The sequence below is a fragment of the Amblyraja radiata genome, chromosome 2 (genome assembly GCF_010909765.2).
Source record: "Amblyraja radiata isolate CabotCenter1 chromosome 2, sAmbRad1.1.pri, whole genome shotgun sequence".
Taxonomy (NCBI): domain Eukaryota; kingdom Metazoa; phylum Chordata; class Chondrichthyes; order Rajiformes; family Rajidae; genus Amblyraja; species Amblyraja radiata.
This window is the reverse complement of record NC_045957.1, coordinates 122,860,895-122,877,163: the sequence shown is the minus strand read 5'-3', so window position 1 is coordinate 122,877,163 and position 16,269 is coordinate 122,860,895. Positions and strand designations below refer to the sequence as shown.

The 16,269-nt window shown below is 48.0% G+C and overlaps 1 protein-coding gene across 1 annotated transcript in view; it reads left to right on the top strand.

The window, feature by feature from the left end:
• Window positions 1–16,269, top strand: part of myo10 (myosin X) — a 204,671-nt gene that overhangs the window by 93,551 nt on the left and 94,851 nt on the right. Inside the window, 1 exon segment of the mRNA XM_033040061.1 lies at window positions 7,121–7,308. Within this exon segment, the coding sequence (XP_032895952.1) occupies window positions 7,121–7,308 (188 nt within the window).

Genomic DNA, 16,269 nt, shown 5'->3' with positions numbered 1-16,269 from the left:
TTCCAAGTGCAGAGTAACAATGTTGTTCTATTTATCCCCACAATTAGAAACACTACAATCATCACCTTATAATCCGTCTTTTCCTCAAAGACTTGTTACACTATTGCATTTTTGCAAAACTTGTCTTATCAGAGAAGTCAATTGGAAGTAAATTAAATGTAAAACAAAATCTTGTGTAGATAGACATCACGGTTGACAGCAACACTGTAACTCAAGGGGACTCCCGGCCTGCTTCAAGAGCCTGTCGACCGGGAGATTTTGCCAATCTCGTCCACTCCTCGAGTCAACTCCAATCTCAGAAAGACAAAGTGTACACAAATTGCTACTGAGCAATCCACACATTGTTTCTGTTTGGTTTAGATTAATTTTTTGAGATACGAAGCGGAAACAGGCCCCTTCGGCCCACCCAGTCCGCCCCGACCAGCGATCCCCGCAGATTAACACTGCCCCCCCCCCCACACACACACACACACACACACACTCCCGGGACAATTTACATTTACACCAAGCCAATCGACCGACAAACCTGCACGTCTTTGGAGTGCGGGAGGAAGCCCGGACAACCCGGAGAAAACCCACGCTGGTCACGGGGAGAAGGATCATTTTGCATTGATGAGCGTTTGACGGCACTGGGCCTGTACTCGCTGGAGTTTGGAAGAATGAAGGGGGACCTCATTGAAACTTACTGAATAGTGAAAGGCCTGGATAGAGTGGATGTGGAGAGGATGTTTCCACTAGTAGGAGAGTCTAGGACTAGAGGTCACAGCCTCAGATTCAAAGGATGTTCCTTTAAGAAGGAAATGAGGAGGAATTTCTTTAGTCAGAGGGTATAGAAACATATAAAATTATTATAGAAACATATAAAATTATAAAAGGACTGGACAAGCTAGATGCAGGAAAAATGTTCCCAATGTTGGGCGAGTCCAGAACCAGGGGCCACAGTCTTAGAATAAAGGGAAGGTCATTTAAGACTGAGGTGAGAAAAAAGTTTTCACCCAGAGAGTTGTGAATTTATGGAATTCCCTGCCACAGAGGGCAGTGGAGGCCAAATCACTGGATGGATTTAAAAGAGAGTTAGATAGAGCTCTAGGGGCAAGTGGAGTCAAGGGATATGGGGAGAAGGCAGGCAGGGATTATTGATAGTGGATGATCAGCCATGATCACAATGAATGGCGGTGCTGGCTCGAAGGGCCGAATGGCCTCCTCCTGCACCTATTTTCTCTGTTTCTATGTTTCTATGTATGCAGGTTAATTGGCTTGGTAAATGTAAAAAATTGTCCCTATTGGGTATAGGATAGTGTTAATGTGAGGGGATCGCTGGTCGGCGCGGCCCCGATGGGCAGAAAGCGCCTGTTTCCGCGCTGTATCTCTAAACTAAACTAAAGAAGGTGCAAACTCCGTACAGACAGCACCCCATAGCCAGGATCGAACCTGGGTCTCTCTAGAGCAGCAACTCCACCGCCATGCCGCCCCATGTGAAATGCACAGGAGCAGGGTGTGTTCGGTGGAAGTTGGCTTTGCGATATCAAGGATGTGGAGGCTTTTAAATTCAGTTTAGTTTAATGTCGCGTGTACCGAGCTACAGTGAAAAGCTTTTTGTTGCGTGCTTTCCGTCAGTGGAAAGACAGTACATGATTACAATCAAGCCGTCCGCAGTGTACAGATAAAGGGGTATAACATTTGGCCTGCGTTCAACAATGTGGACCTGTGCTGACAGAAGGAATCTCGATTCACACTTGGCTCTCAGCAGCCTCTCAACAGTTAAATTGTTGATGTTCTCCAGACCCAAGTCTGGCGTTAGATAGTGTTTAGTTTAGAGATACAGTGCGGAAACAGGCCCTTTCGCCCACCAGAAGGCAGGAGAATGGGCTTAGGAGGGAGATACAGATCAGATAGGATTAGCAATAGACAATAGACAATAGGTGCAGGAGTAGGTCATTTGGACCTTCGAGCCAGCACCGCCATTCAATGTGATCATGGCTGATCATCCCCAATCAGTACCCCGTTCCTGCCCTCTCTCCATATCCCCTGACTCCGCTATTTTTAAGAGCTCTATCTAGCTCTCTCTTGAAAGCATCTAGAGAACCTGCCTCGTGGTTCTTCAATCGGAGAACGGAGACGAGGAAACACTATTCTCACAGAGAGTGGTGAGTCTGTGGAATTCTCTGAGGCAGAGAATTCCACAGACTCACCACTCTCTGTGAGAATAGTGTTTCCTCGTCTCCGTTCCCCGATTGAATGGCGGAGCAGACTTGATGGTCCACGTGGCCTAGTTCTGACCGTGTCAGCGGTAGAGTCGCTGCCTCACAGCGAATACACTGCCGGAGCAGAGGGCCAGCGTTTCTTTCCTTCAGTCAACCTGCTTTTTACATTGAAATCTTATAGAGGCGTGTAAAAGCATGAGAGGTGTTAGCTGCCACAGTGGCGCAGCAGTAGAGTTGCTGCCTCACATCGGGTAGACTCAATAGGCCTTTGACTTATGACTAGATGAGAGAGTAGGATAACACAGAACTAGTGTGAATGAGGTTAATTCCCGGGATGGCGGGACTGTCATATGTTGAAAGAATGGAGCGCCTGGGCTTGTATACACTGGAATTTAGAAGGATGAGAGGATATCTTATTAAAACATATAAGATTATTAAAGAATCTTATATAAAGATTATTAAAGAGTCTGAAGAAGGGTTTCGGCCCGAAACGTCGCCTATTTCCTTCGCTCCATAGATGCTGCTGCACCCGCTGAGTTTCTCCAGCAATTTTGCGTACCTAAGATTATTAAAGGTTTGGACACGCTAGAGGCAGGAAACATGTTCCCGATGTTGGGGGAGTCCAGAACCAGGGGCCACAGTTTAAGAATAAGGGGTAGGCCATTTCGAACGGAGATGAGGAAAAACGTTTTCACCCAGAGAGTTGTGAATCTGTGGAATTCTCTGCCTCAGAGGGCAGTGGAGGCCGATTCTCTGGATACTTTCAAGAGAGAGTTAGATCGAGATCTTAAAGATAGCGGAGTCAAGGGGTATGAAGAGAAGGCAGGAACGGGGTACTGATTGTGGATGATCAGCCATGATCACAGTGAATGGCGGTGCTGGCTCGAAGGGTCGAATGGCCTACTCCTGCACCTATTGTCTATTGTTTATTGAACGGGTGATTGTTGGTTGGCATGGACTCAGTGGGCCGAAGGGTCTGTTTCCGAGCTGTCTCTCTAAACTAAACTAAAGCTGCCATCTTTCCATCTTCGTGACCAAGTCAAACTCGGAGAATAGTTGACTCCAAACCCTTCCTTACGCAAGAGCTTTCACCACAAAGGACACACTGATTCCATAAGTCAGTTCACCACAGAATTCTCTGAAGCAATTAGAGCTGTATTTCCTACATATTGTACACTCACAGAGTCATACAGTGTGGAAAAAGGCCCTTCGGCCCAACCCATCCATGCTAACCAACAGGCCCCATCTACGCCAGTCCCACCTGCCTGCATTTGGCCCCATATCCCTCTAAACCTGCCCCATCCATGTACCTGCCCAGATGTGTTTTAAATGCTGGCGGTTGCAAACCATTCATGCAAGACATAAATCAAATTCCTCGTAAGTTGCAAAACACACTTGGCTTCGTATGAGTTATGAGTCATAATCCCTGCTGCACCGACCTCCTCTGGCAGCTTATTCCATACACCCACCACCACCCAACTGAAAAAATGTTCCCATCAGTCTACACCAGGGGTCGGCAACCTACGGCCCCCGGGGCCGAATGCGGCCCGTAACCCGTGATCAACCGGCCCACCAAGCGCGGCCGAGCTCTGTCTGTACCGCATCCTGCGCAAAGCCGCCGGCACGGCCGCGCACCTTCTGTGAACACGTTTAAGAAGGAACTGCCGATGCTGGAAAAATCGAAGGTAGACAAAAAAAATCAAGATTCAAGAGAGTTTATTGTGTCCCAGATAGGACAAGGAAATTCTTGCTTTGCTTCAGCACAACAGAATATAGAAGGCATGAATACAGAACAGATCAGTGTGTCCATATACTATTGTATAAATATATACACACATGAATAATAAAAATGAATAAATAAAACAGATAAAGTGCAAATAAACTGATAATGGGCTATTAATGTTCAGAGTTTTGTTTGAGTTGAGTTCAATAGCCTGATGGCTGTGGGGAAGGAGCTGTTCCTGAACCTAGACGTTGCAGTCTTCAGGCTCCTGTACCTTCTACCTTTTGTATTGTATTGTATTGTATTGTATTCAAATTTATTGTCATTGTCTCAATTAGAGACAACGAAATGAATTTCCCTTTACAGTCAGTATCATAAAAATAAATAAATAATAAATAATAAAACATGTTAAAAATAAAATAGAATTTAAAAAAAAAGCACAAACACAGAAAGTCCACGACACGACATAACACAATGGCACCAAGGTGAGGAAGGCACCATAGTCCAGCCAGCCTCCCCTCCGATCTTCCCAGATGTTCATCTGTGGTCGGGGCCTTCCGAGCACCCGCAGTCGCCACCCCGGGCGGCCCGATGCTCAGGCCCTCTCGCCGGGCCGGTGGAACGCCGACGCCGAACCCCGACGGTGACATCCTCCTCCTCAGCGGCCCGGACCTCCCGATCAGCCGCTGTACAACAAGTAGTCAACTCGCTGAAGGTAGAGGGGAGAGGAGTGTGTGGCCAAGATGGTGTGGGTCCTTGATGATGCTGCCAGCCTTTTTGAATCAGCGACTGCGATAGATCCCCTCGATGGTGGGGAGGTCAGAGCCGTTGATGGACTGGGCAGCGCTGACTACTTTTTGTAGTCTTTTTCATGCGAGGATTGCACGAGGCTGCCTCACCCGCTGAGTTTCTCCAGCATTTTCGTCCACCTTCTGCCAACACGTGATTTGATGCCTGCCATCCGGGGCGGGGCGGGGCGGGATGGGGGCAGGATTCACGTGTACACGTAATAGATGTGGACCGTCATCCGCTCACAGACGTGCGTCCCGGCCCCGATGCAGAACAAGGTTGCCCACCCCTGCTCTAATACATGATTACAGTCAAGCCATTCACAGTGTACAGATACAGTGGCTTGCAAAAGTATTCATACCCCTTGAACCTTTCCACATTTTGTCACGTTACAACCACAAACGTAAATGTATTTTATTGGGATTTTATGTGATAGACCAACACAAAGTGGCGCATAATTGTGAAGTGGAAGGAAAATGATACATGGTTTTCAAATTTTTTTACAAATAAAAAACTGAAAAGTGTGGCGTGCAAAAGTATTCAGCCCCCCTTTACTCTGATATCCCTATATAAAATCCAGTGCAACCAATTGCCTTCAGAAGTCACCTAATTAGTAAATAGAGTCCACTTGTGTGTAATCTAATCTCAGTATAAATACAGCTGTTCTGTGAAGGCCTCAGAGGTTTGCTAGAGAACATTAGTGAACAAACAGCATCATGAAGCCCAAGGAACACACCAGACAGGTCAGGGATAAAGTTGTGGAGAAGTTTAAAACAGGGTTAGGTTATAAAAAAATATCCCAAGCTTTGAACATCTCACGAAGCACTGTTCAATCCATCATCTGAAAATGGAAAGAGTATGGCACAACTGCAAACCTACCAAGACATGGCCGTCCACCTAAACTGACAGGCCGGGCAAGGAGAACATTGATCAGAGAAGCAGCCAAGAGGCCCATGGTAACTCTGGAGGAGGTGCAGAGATCCACAGCTCAGGTGGGAGAATCTGTCCACAGGACAACTATTAGTCGTGCACTCCACAAATCGGGCCTTGTGGAAGAGTGGCAAGAAGAAAGCCATTGTTGATAAAAAGCCATAAGAAGTTCCATTTGCAGTTTGCCACAAGTCATGTGGGGGACACAGCAAACATGTGGAGGAAGGTGCTCTGGTCAGATGAGACCAAAATTGAAGTTTTTGGCCTAAATGCAAAACGCTATGTGTGGCGGAAAACTAACACTGCACATCACCCTGAACACACCATCCCCACTGTGAAACATGGTGGTGGCAGCATCATGCTGTGGGGATGCTTTTCTTCAGCAGGGACAGGGAAGCTGGTCAGAATTGATGGGAAGATGGATGGAGCCAATCTTGGAAGAAAACCTGTTAGAGTCTGCAAAAGACTTGAGACTGGGGCGGAGGTTCACCTTCCAGCAGGACAACGACCCTAAACATACAGCCAGAGCTACAATGGAATGGTTTAGATCAAAGCATATTCATGTGTTAGAATGGCCCAGTCAAAGTCCAGAACCTAAATCCAATTGAGAATCTCTGGCAAGACTTGAAAATTGCTGTTCACAGACGCTCTCCATCCAATCTGACTGAGCTTGAGCTATTTTGCAAAGATGAATGGGCAAAAATTTCAGTCTCTAGATGTGCAAAGCTGGTAGAGACATACCCCAAAAGACTTGCAGCTGTAATTGCAGCGAAAGGTGGTTCTACAAAGTATTGACTCAGGGGGGCTGAATACTTTTGCACGCCACACTTTTCAATTTTTTATTTGTAAAAAAATTTGAAAACCATTTATCATTTTCCTTCCACTTCACAATTATGCACCACTTTGTGTTGGTCTATCACATAAAATCCCAATAAAATACATTTACGTTTGTGGTTGTAACGTGACAAAATGTGGAAAAGATCAAGGGGTATGAAAACCTTTGCAAGCCACAGTACATGATAAATGGAATTTTGCTATGACACTCAAAATTGAGCTGAGGTTCATCCTGATTCCATTGATTGTCCTTGAGATGTTTCTACAACTTGATTGGAGTCCACCAGTGGTAACCTAAGTGCAATATAAAGTCCAATTAAAAATTATCTCCAAACAACCACGTTACCCCACCTGCTCGCGTTTGGCCCAAATACTTCCAAACCTTTCCTCTCCAAGTACAGGTCTAAAGAAGGGTCTCGACCCGAAACATCACCTGTTCTTTTTCTCCAGAGAATAGCAAGCCCAGCCGCTCCATTCTCTCAGCATTCTCTCAGCATATGACAGTCCCGCCATCCCGGGAATTAACCTTTGTAAACCTACGCTGCACTCCCTCAATAGCAAGAATGTCCTTCCTCAAAATGTAGAACTTACATTAGGAATTGTAGAACTGATGATTGTCTTATTTTGGATTTGTTTACAGACTTTTATTGGCTCCATCCTGGTCTCGGTCAATCCGTACAAGCCCATTAGTGGGCTTTATGACAAGAAGGCGATGGAGGATTACGGCACGCACCAACTGGGCGAACTCGCACCGCACATCTTCGCCATCGCCAACGAGTGTTACCACTGCCTCTGGAAACGCGGCGACAATCAATGTGTCCTCATCAGGTGACTAATCCCCCTCTCAGCTTTTTTATGTGTAGGGCGTGCACAGCCTAAAGGGCCTGTCCCACTTGCGTGTCCTTGGCACGCTAATTACGCGACCTCGTGGTCGTGTTGAGGCGCGACGGTCCCGCGAAGGTCGGGCGCGACTTCATGCGCCTGCACTCGCCGTCTGGAGCGCGCGACGTCATTTGAAGATGGACACAAAGCTGGAGTAACTCAGCGGGACCGGCAGCATCTCTGGAGAGAAGCAATGGGTGATGTTTCGTGTCGAGACCCTTCAGTCTGAAAGAAGGGTCTTGATCCGAAACGTCACCCATTGCTTCTCTCCATCGATGCTGCCGGTCCCGCTGAGTTACCCCAGCATTTTGTGTCTATCTTCAATTTTCTTGGCCCCGTTCTGGGAGTAAGAGTGGGGGCCGATCCGGACCGCAACGGCCGTGAGCCCCAGGCCGAGCTCGGCGATCGTTTGCCTGCTTCTGCTGCTGTTGGAGGTGAGACGTTGCATCGTGCCAGGGTCTTGGGCCTGTCCCACTTTGGCCGTCAGTTCCGCGACAGGTCGTTGGCGCGCAAGGATTTTGTTCGCTACAAAAACTTCGGAGCGCTGCACGATGTAGCGCACAACAACATACCCCTCCGTGCTTCTCAGTGGGACCGGCCTCACATGGCCACGCGATACCGGTACGCCGCAACGCGACCACGAGGTCGCGAAATTTGCGTGCCAAGGACACGTAAGTGGGACAGGCCCTTAAAGTTGTAACAAGACAAATTGTTCTGTTTGATGTTTAAGAAAGAACTGCAGATGCTGGAAAAATCGAAGGTCGACACAAAATGCTGGAGAAACTCAGCGGGTGAGGCAGCATCTATGGAGCGAAGGAATGGGTGACGTTTCCGGTCGAGACCCTTCTTCAGACTGATGTGGAGGTGGGGGGGTCCACCCTTCCCACTCCTCCCACCTCCACATCAGTCTGAAGAAGGATCTCGACCCGAAACGTCGCCTATTCCCTTTGCTCCATAGATGCCGCCTCACCCGCTGAGTTTCTCCAGCATTCTCGTTCTGTTTCATCTTCTGTTTGTGCACGCCAGGCTGATTGCATTCGTCGAAAAAACAGCGTGGACCACGTGAAGGTTGCAATCTCCTACCTCCCCCCCCCCTTTCATCACCTACTGTATTATGGCAGTATTAGGGCCATTTGGCCCATCAGGGACGGCACAGTGGCGCAGCGGTAGAGTTGTTGCCTTGCATCTTATAGAAACGTATACAATTATAAAAGGACTGGACAGGCTAGATGCAGGAGAAATGTTGCCCATGTTTGGGGGGGGGGGGGGGGGGGGGGAGACCAGATCCGGGGGCACAGTCTAAGAATAAAGGGGGAGGCTATTTAAAACTCAGATGAGAAAAAATCTTTTTCAGCCAGAGAGTTGTGAATTTAGACAATAGACAATAGACAAAAGACAACAGATAATAGGTGCAGGATTAGGCCATATGGCCCTTCAAGCCTGCACCGCCATTCACTGTGATCATGGCTGAGGAATTCTCTGCCATTGAAGGCCAATTCACTGGATGAATTTAAAAGAGAGTTAGATTTCGCTCGCGGGGCTAGCGGAGTCAGGGGATATGGGGAGAAGGCAGGAACGGGGTACTGATTGGGGATGATCAGCCATGATCACATTGAATGGCGGTGCTGACTCGAAGGGCCGAATTGCCGCCTTCTGCACCTATTGTCCATGAGACTGGGTTCCATCCTGACTACGATAGTTCAGTGGTGCTTTATTAGTCACACACGTAACTGCACAGCAAAATTTATTTTACTATGTAATACGCCTGCGGGCGCCGCCATTTTAGCGCCATTGTTTAAAGTCCAAAGACCGGGCAGCCCGTGGGCGTTCGATGTACTGGAACAGTTCCCGCGAAGCCACCTCCCTCTCCTCTCCTCTCCTCTCCTCGCCCGGCCATCTCTGTAACCAGGGGGTGCCTCCTGCCACTGGCCCTTGAAGGCGCTGGAGGCATCACCCCGGCCCACCCTCCCACCGGCCCTTGCCCCTCACGTCTCACGATCTCCAGCTCCGAGATTTCTCTGAGATCTTCGGTTTCCTCCCACACTCCAAAGACGTGAAGGATTGTAGGTGAATTGGCTTGGTGTAAATGTCAATTATCCCTAGTGTGTGTAGGATAGCGTCAGTGTGCGGGGGTCACTGGTCGGTGCGGACTCGTGGGCCGAAGGGCCTGTTTCAGCTCTGTGTCACTAAAACTAAAAACTAAACTATAAATATGACTCTGTAATTACCGCTGAGCGCAAAGTAATTGTTTCCATAATCTGTTAATTTAAGAGCATCCTGTTGATTTATGCACATTAAGTTATCTGCAGGAAGAAAGTTTTGACGTGAGGCCACTCATTTCCAGGCGATTAGATAGAGCAACATGCTTTCAATCAACTGCTTCTTTGGATTTAGCCAGATATTAATAAGCAAAGCCCTTATCGTAATTTTCTTTTAAAATATGTCCATAAATGATTTGATTTTGATGTTGCTGCCTCTGCGTGCATGGGCGTGGTCGATACTTGTCTCGCAGGTTCACTAGTTTACTGTATCCACTAGTTTAGTTTAGTTTTAGAGAACAGGCCCATCGGCCCACCCAGTCCGCACCGACCAGCGATCCCCGCACACTAGCACTATCCTACACACACACACACGAGGGACAATTTTTTACAATTGTGGCAAGGCAGTTGACTGACAAACCCGCACGTCTTTGGAATGTTGGGAGGAAACCGGAACACCCGGAGAAAACCCACGTGGGTCACGGTGAGAACGTGCAAACTCCGTACAGACAGCACCAGTGGTCAGGATGGAACCCGGGTCTCTGGCGCTGTGAGGCGGCAACTCCACCGCTGCCTATTCCTGTCCTGGGCCAAAAGCAGGCAGGTGGGATTAGTGTAGCTGGGACATGTTGGCCGGTGTGGGCGAGTTGGGCTGAAGGGCGTGTTTCCACACTGCATCACTCTTTGCCTCGATGACCTGGCATTACAGAGAAGAATGTCCCCGCTCGCTGGATTTGGATGATGTGACTTCATGATTTATTGTCAGCGTTTGACGGCACTGGGCCTGTACTCGCTGGAGTTTAGAAGGATGAGGGGGATATCCTCATTGAAACTTACCGAATAGTGAAAGGCCTGGATAGAGTGGATGTGGAGAGGATGTTTCCACTAGTGGGAGAGTCCAGGACCAGAGGTCACAGCCTCAGAATTAAATGACCTTCCTTTAGCAAGGAGATGGGGAGGAATTTCTTTAGTCAGAGGGTGGTGAATCTGTGGAATTCTTTGCCGCAGACGGCGGTGGAGGCCAAGTCAGTGGATATTTTTAAGGCAGAGATAGATAGATTCTTGATTAGTACGGGTGTCGGGTTATGGGGAGAAGGCAGGTATGCCATCAAACACTCATCACATGTTAACCCACTCATCCCCAGGGTCATTCCTGCTCTCCCAGTGTTCTGACCCAGGCTCACCGTCATCATCGCGTGTCCTTGAGTCTGAAGAAGCGTTCTGACTCGGAACATTGCCTGTCCATTCCCTCCACAGATGCTGCCTGACCCGCTGAGTTACTCCAGCACTTTGTGAAACGTCATCTATCCATGTTCTCCTCAGATGCTGCCTGACCCGCTGAGTTACTCCAGCACCCTGTGAAACGTCACCTATCCATGTTCTCCACAGATGCTGCCTGACCCGCTGAGTTACTCCAGCACTCTGTGAAATCTTTTAAATGTTGTACAGTTTTTGACTGTAAAATTCATGACTGTGCAATTTACTTATTAAGTTTGAGAATATCGACAGATATAATAAATAAAATATTTCAATCAAATTAAATGCTGATTAAATTCTCATCTAAATACATTTTAATTAAATGAGTTACTCCAACACTTCGTGTCAATCGCGGTGTAAACCAGCACCTGCAGTTCCTTCCTACATATTTAATATTTTCTCCCATTTCCTGCTTATTGCAGATTTTCTCACTAAACATTAAGATGCAAGGTCATGTATTGTTGCCCCAAGGCAAGTATCTAATACCTTCACACAATCCCCAGGGTGACCATTACATCAGCTGCAGGCTCCCTGCGTTCTCAACAACGGCCCCACATGTTATTGTCCAATTGCCAGCTTTGAAAACTTAAGTTATAGGCCGCAGATACAAGAGACTGCAGGTGCTGGAATCTGGGGCAAAGCACAAAGTACCGGAGGGACGGCACGGTGGCGCAGCGGCCGAGTTGCTGCCTCACAGCGCCGGGTTCGATCCCGACTATGGAGTTTGTACGTTCTCCCCGTGACCTGCGTGGGTTTTCTCCGGATCCTCCGGATTAGGAAAAGAGGAGATGCAACGAGACCTGGGTGACATGGTACACCAGTCATAGAAAGTAGGCATGCAGGTGCAGCAGGCAGTGAAGAAAGCGAATGGTATGTTAGCATTCATAGCAAAAGGATTTGAGTACAGGAGCAGGGAGGTTCTACTGCAGTTGTACAGGGTCTTGGTGAGACCACACCTGGAGTATTGCGTACAGTTTTGGTCTCCTAATCTGAGGAAAGACATTCTTGCCATAGAGGGAGTACAGAGAAGGTTCACCAGACTGATTCCTCGGATGTCAGGACTTCTATATGAAGAAAGACTGCATAGACTCGGTTTGTACTCACTAGAATTTAGAAGATTGAGGGGGGATCTTATAGAAACTTACAAAATTCTTAAGGGGTTGGACAGGCTAGATGCAGGAAGATTGTTCCCGATGTTGGGGAGGTCCAGAACAAGGGGTCACAGTTTAAGGATAAGGGGGAAATCTTTTAGGACCAAGATGAGAAAAACATTTTTCATCGGTAAATGGAAAATTGTTCCCAGTGTGTAAGATAGTTAGTCTACGGGGTGATCGCTGGTCGGTGCGGACTCAGTGGGCCAAAGATGCCTGTTTCCATGCTTTATCTCTGAACACTAACTAATCCCAATGATGGCAGACAAAAATGCTGAAGAAACTCAGCGGGTGAGGCAGCATCTATGGAGAGAAGGAATAATTTGAGGAAGGTCATTCTTGCTATGGAGGGAGTGCAGCGTAGGTTCACCAGCTTAATTCCCGGGTTGGCGGGACTGTCATATGCTGGGAGAATGGAGCAGCTGGGCTTGTATACTCTGGAGTTTAGAAGGATGAGAAGATATCTTAATGAAACAGAGGCAGGAAACATGTTCCCGACGTTGGGGAGTCCAGAACCAGGGGCCACAGTTTAAGAATAAGGGGTAAGCCATTTAGAACAGAGACAAGGAAACACCTTTTCTCACAGGGAGTTGTGAGTCTGTGGAATTCTCTGCCCCAGATGGCGGTGGAGGCCAGTTCTCTGGATACTTTCAAGAGAGAGCTAGATAGGGCTCTTAAAGATAGCGGAGTCAGGGGATATGGGGAGAAGGCAGGAACGGGGTACTGATTGGGGATGATCAGCCATGATCACATTGAATGGCGGTGCTGGCTCGGAGGGCCAAATGGCCTACTCCTGCACCTATTGTCTATTATCTATTGTCTATTGAATAGGCGACGTTTCGGGTCGAGACCCTTCTTCCGACTGATGTTTAGGTTTGTAGTTAATTGGCTCTGGTAAAAATAGCTAATTGTCCCGAGTGTGTGTAGGACAGTGCTAGTGTACGGGGTGATTGCTGGTCGACGCAGTCTCGGTAGGCCGAAGGATCTGTTTCCGTGTTGTATCTCTAATGTCTAGAGTCTAAACTCAGCAGGTCAGGCAGCATCTGTGAGGGAGCGCATAGCCGACATTTTGGCTTCATGAGGGGTATAGATCAGGTGAATCTCATGTCTAAATATAATAAATATAGTCAGAAAATCGTGGCCTCCTCTGTGACCAAAATAACTGCAAACTGCATTTAGACAAGCATTATTAAACTGTAGTTTATAAGGATGAGGGGAATACCTCATTGAAACTTGCCAAATAGTGAAAGGCCTGGACAGAGTGGATGTGGGGAGGATGTTTCCACTAGTGGGAGAGTCTCGGACCAGAGGCAACAGCCTCAGAATTATAGGACGTTCCTTTAGGAAGGAGATTTAGGAATTTAGAGGGTGGTGAATCTGTGGAATTCTTTGCCACAGACGGCTGTGGAGGCCAAGTCAGTGGATATTTTTAAGGCAGAGATAGATAGATTCTTGATTAGGGCGTGTGTCAGGGGTTATGGGGAGAAGGCAGGAGAATGGGGTTAGGAGGGAGAGATAGGTCAGCCATGATTGAATGGCTGAGTAGACTAGATGGGCCGAATGGCCTAATTCTGCTCCTAGAACTTATGAACTTAAAATAAAATCTTCATCAAATGAATGTACAGAATCTTATACCCAGAGTAGGGAATCAAGAACCAATGGACATAGGTTTGTGAGTGGGGAAAGATTGGATTGGAACCTGAGGGGTAACTTTTTCACACAGAGGGTGGTGGGTGTACAGAACAAGCTGCTGGAGGAGGTCGTTGAGGCTGGGACTATCCCAACGTTTAAGAAACACTTGGACAAGTACATGGATCGGACAGGTTGAGAGGGATATGGGCCAAACGCAGGCAGGTGGGACTAGTGTAGCTGGGACATGTTGGCCGGCGTAGGCGTGTTGGGCTGAAGGTCCTGTTTCCGCGCTGTGGAACTACACATGTCTACAGTGCACAATGTTTAGAGATTCTGTCGTGCCGCTGAAAGGAAGAATGTCATTGTTCTATCTGGGACACATGACAATAAAACTCTCTTCACTCTTGATATTTTCCTCTTACATTTGACCTCCCAAAATGTAACACCTCACACTTATATATATATGGTCTATGGTATATAGACACACTGAACTGTTCTGTATTTATGCTTACAATATTCTGTTGTGCTGCAGCAAGCAAGAATTTCATTGTCCTATCTGGGACACATGACAATAAAACTCTCTTGACTTTCATCATCGTTGAGAACATTAGCAACGCAGTGGCGCTGGTTTCCGACGGGCACGGTGACGGACGCACCACACATCTCTGTCCTCCAGTTCCTGCAGACTTCCACCGCTGGAAGTATAGGATGTTGGTGTGTGTGTGTGTGTGTGTGTTGTGTGTGTGTACGTGTGTGTGTGTGTGTGTGTGTGTACGTGTGTGTGTGTGTGTGTGTGTGTGTGTGGAGGTGTGTGTGTGTGTGTGTGTGTGTGTCTGTGTCTCTGTGTGTGTGTGTGTGTGTGTGTGTGTGTGTGTGTGTGTGTGTGTGTGTGTGTGTGTGTGTGTGTGTGTGTGTGTGTGTGTGTGTGTGTGTGTGTGGAGGTGTGTGTGTGTGTGTGGAGGTGTGTGTGTGTGTGTGTGTGTGTGTGGCGGTGTGTGTGTGTGTGTGTGTGTGTGTGTGTGTGTGTGTGTGCGTGTGTGCGTGTGCGTGTGCGTGCGTGTGTGTGCGTGCGTGTGCGTACGCGTGCGCGTGCGTACGCGTGCGCGTGTGCGTGTGTGTGCGTGCGCTTTATCATCATTCCTTACAATGCCGTGTACGACAGTGATCGCAACTTCTACTGAAGTGTGGACGGCCGTTGGCTCGCTAGGAGCTCATCTGCCCTTTGACAGGTCTTGTTTCTGGTCCTGCTGGGGGTCCACAGCCCCCTCCTCACCTGGTAAACCAGGAGACGGTTTAGTTGCCGACTATCCGACCATGGAGCAGGTAGCACGGGATTACATGGTACCCGTGGTGGGGGGACGGGGACACTGACCCGACCGACACCTGCTCGGATTAAACTCCATCTGCCATTTCTCCGCCCATTTCTGTCGATTGTTTTGCCTGCAATTTGTACGAGCACAATAGACTCAGACTTTGCAACACTTGTTTTCAGAATGAAATTCCTTCAGGTTGGAACAGAAATCCTCAAATCTGTTTCCCATATCAACTTCCTCTCCTTGCTTTGTTTCCTCAGCGCAGTAAGGTTGCCAAAAATAAATCACATCCCATGTCTAAAAATAATCAATCTTGTTCGGAAATCTTGGCTTCCTCTCATTCCAAGTAGCTGCAAACTGCGTTGAGACCCTTTGGCCCGACCTGCCCCTGCCGACCGATATGCCGCATCAAACATATAAGATTGTTAAGGGCTTGGACACGCTAGAGGCAGGAAACATGTTCCCGATGTTGGGGGAGTCCAGAACCAGGGGCCACAGTTTAAGAATAATGAATAAGCCATTTTGAACGGAGACGAGGAAACACTTTTTCTCACAGAGAGTTGTGAGTCTGTGGAATTCTCTGGGCAGGAACGGGGTACTGATTGGGGATGATCAGTCATGATCACATTGAATGGCGGTGCTGGCTCGAAGGGCCGAATGGCCTACTCCTGCACTTATTGTTTATTGTCTATTATCTACACTGGTCCCACCAGCCTGCGTTTAGAAGACCCACATCCCTCTAAACCTACCGTATCCATGTACCTGTCCAAATGTTGTTTAAACCTTACGATAGTCCCAGCCTCAACTACCTCCTCTGGCGGCTCGTTCCATACACCCACCATCCTTTGCGTAAGACAGTTACCCCTCGGGTTCATATGGACCGGGCCGTGTCCACCACTTTCGGCCAATCTTCTTCGCTCCTGGGCGTTGAAGTGGCTGAACCCAGGCCCTGATGCAACCAGTCAACATGCTCTCTACTGTCCACCTGTAGCAGTTCAGCCTTTTAGTTTAGTTTATTGTCACGTGTACCGAGGTACAGTGAAAAGCTTGTTTGTTGCGCGCTATCCAGTCAGCGGAAAGACAATACATGATCACTATCGAGCCGTCCACAGTGTACAGATACAGGATGAAGGGAATAACGTTGAGCGCAAGGTAAAGTCCAGTAAAGCCCGATTAAAGATAGTCCAAGAGTCTCCAATGGGGTAGATGGATGATCAGGACCGCTCTCTAGTTGGTGACAAGAGTGTTCAGTTGCCTGATAAAAGCTGGGAAGAAACTGTCCCTGAATCGGTAGGT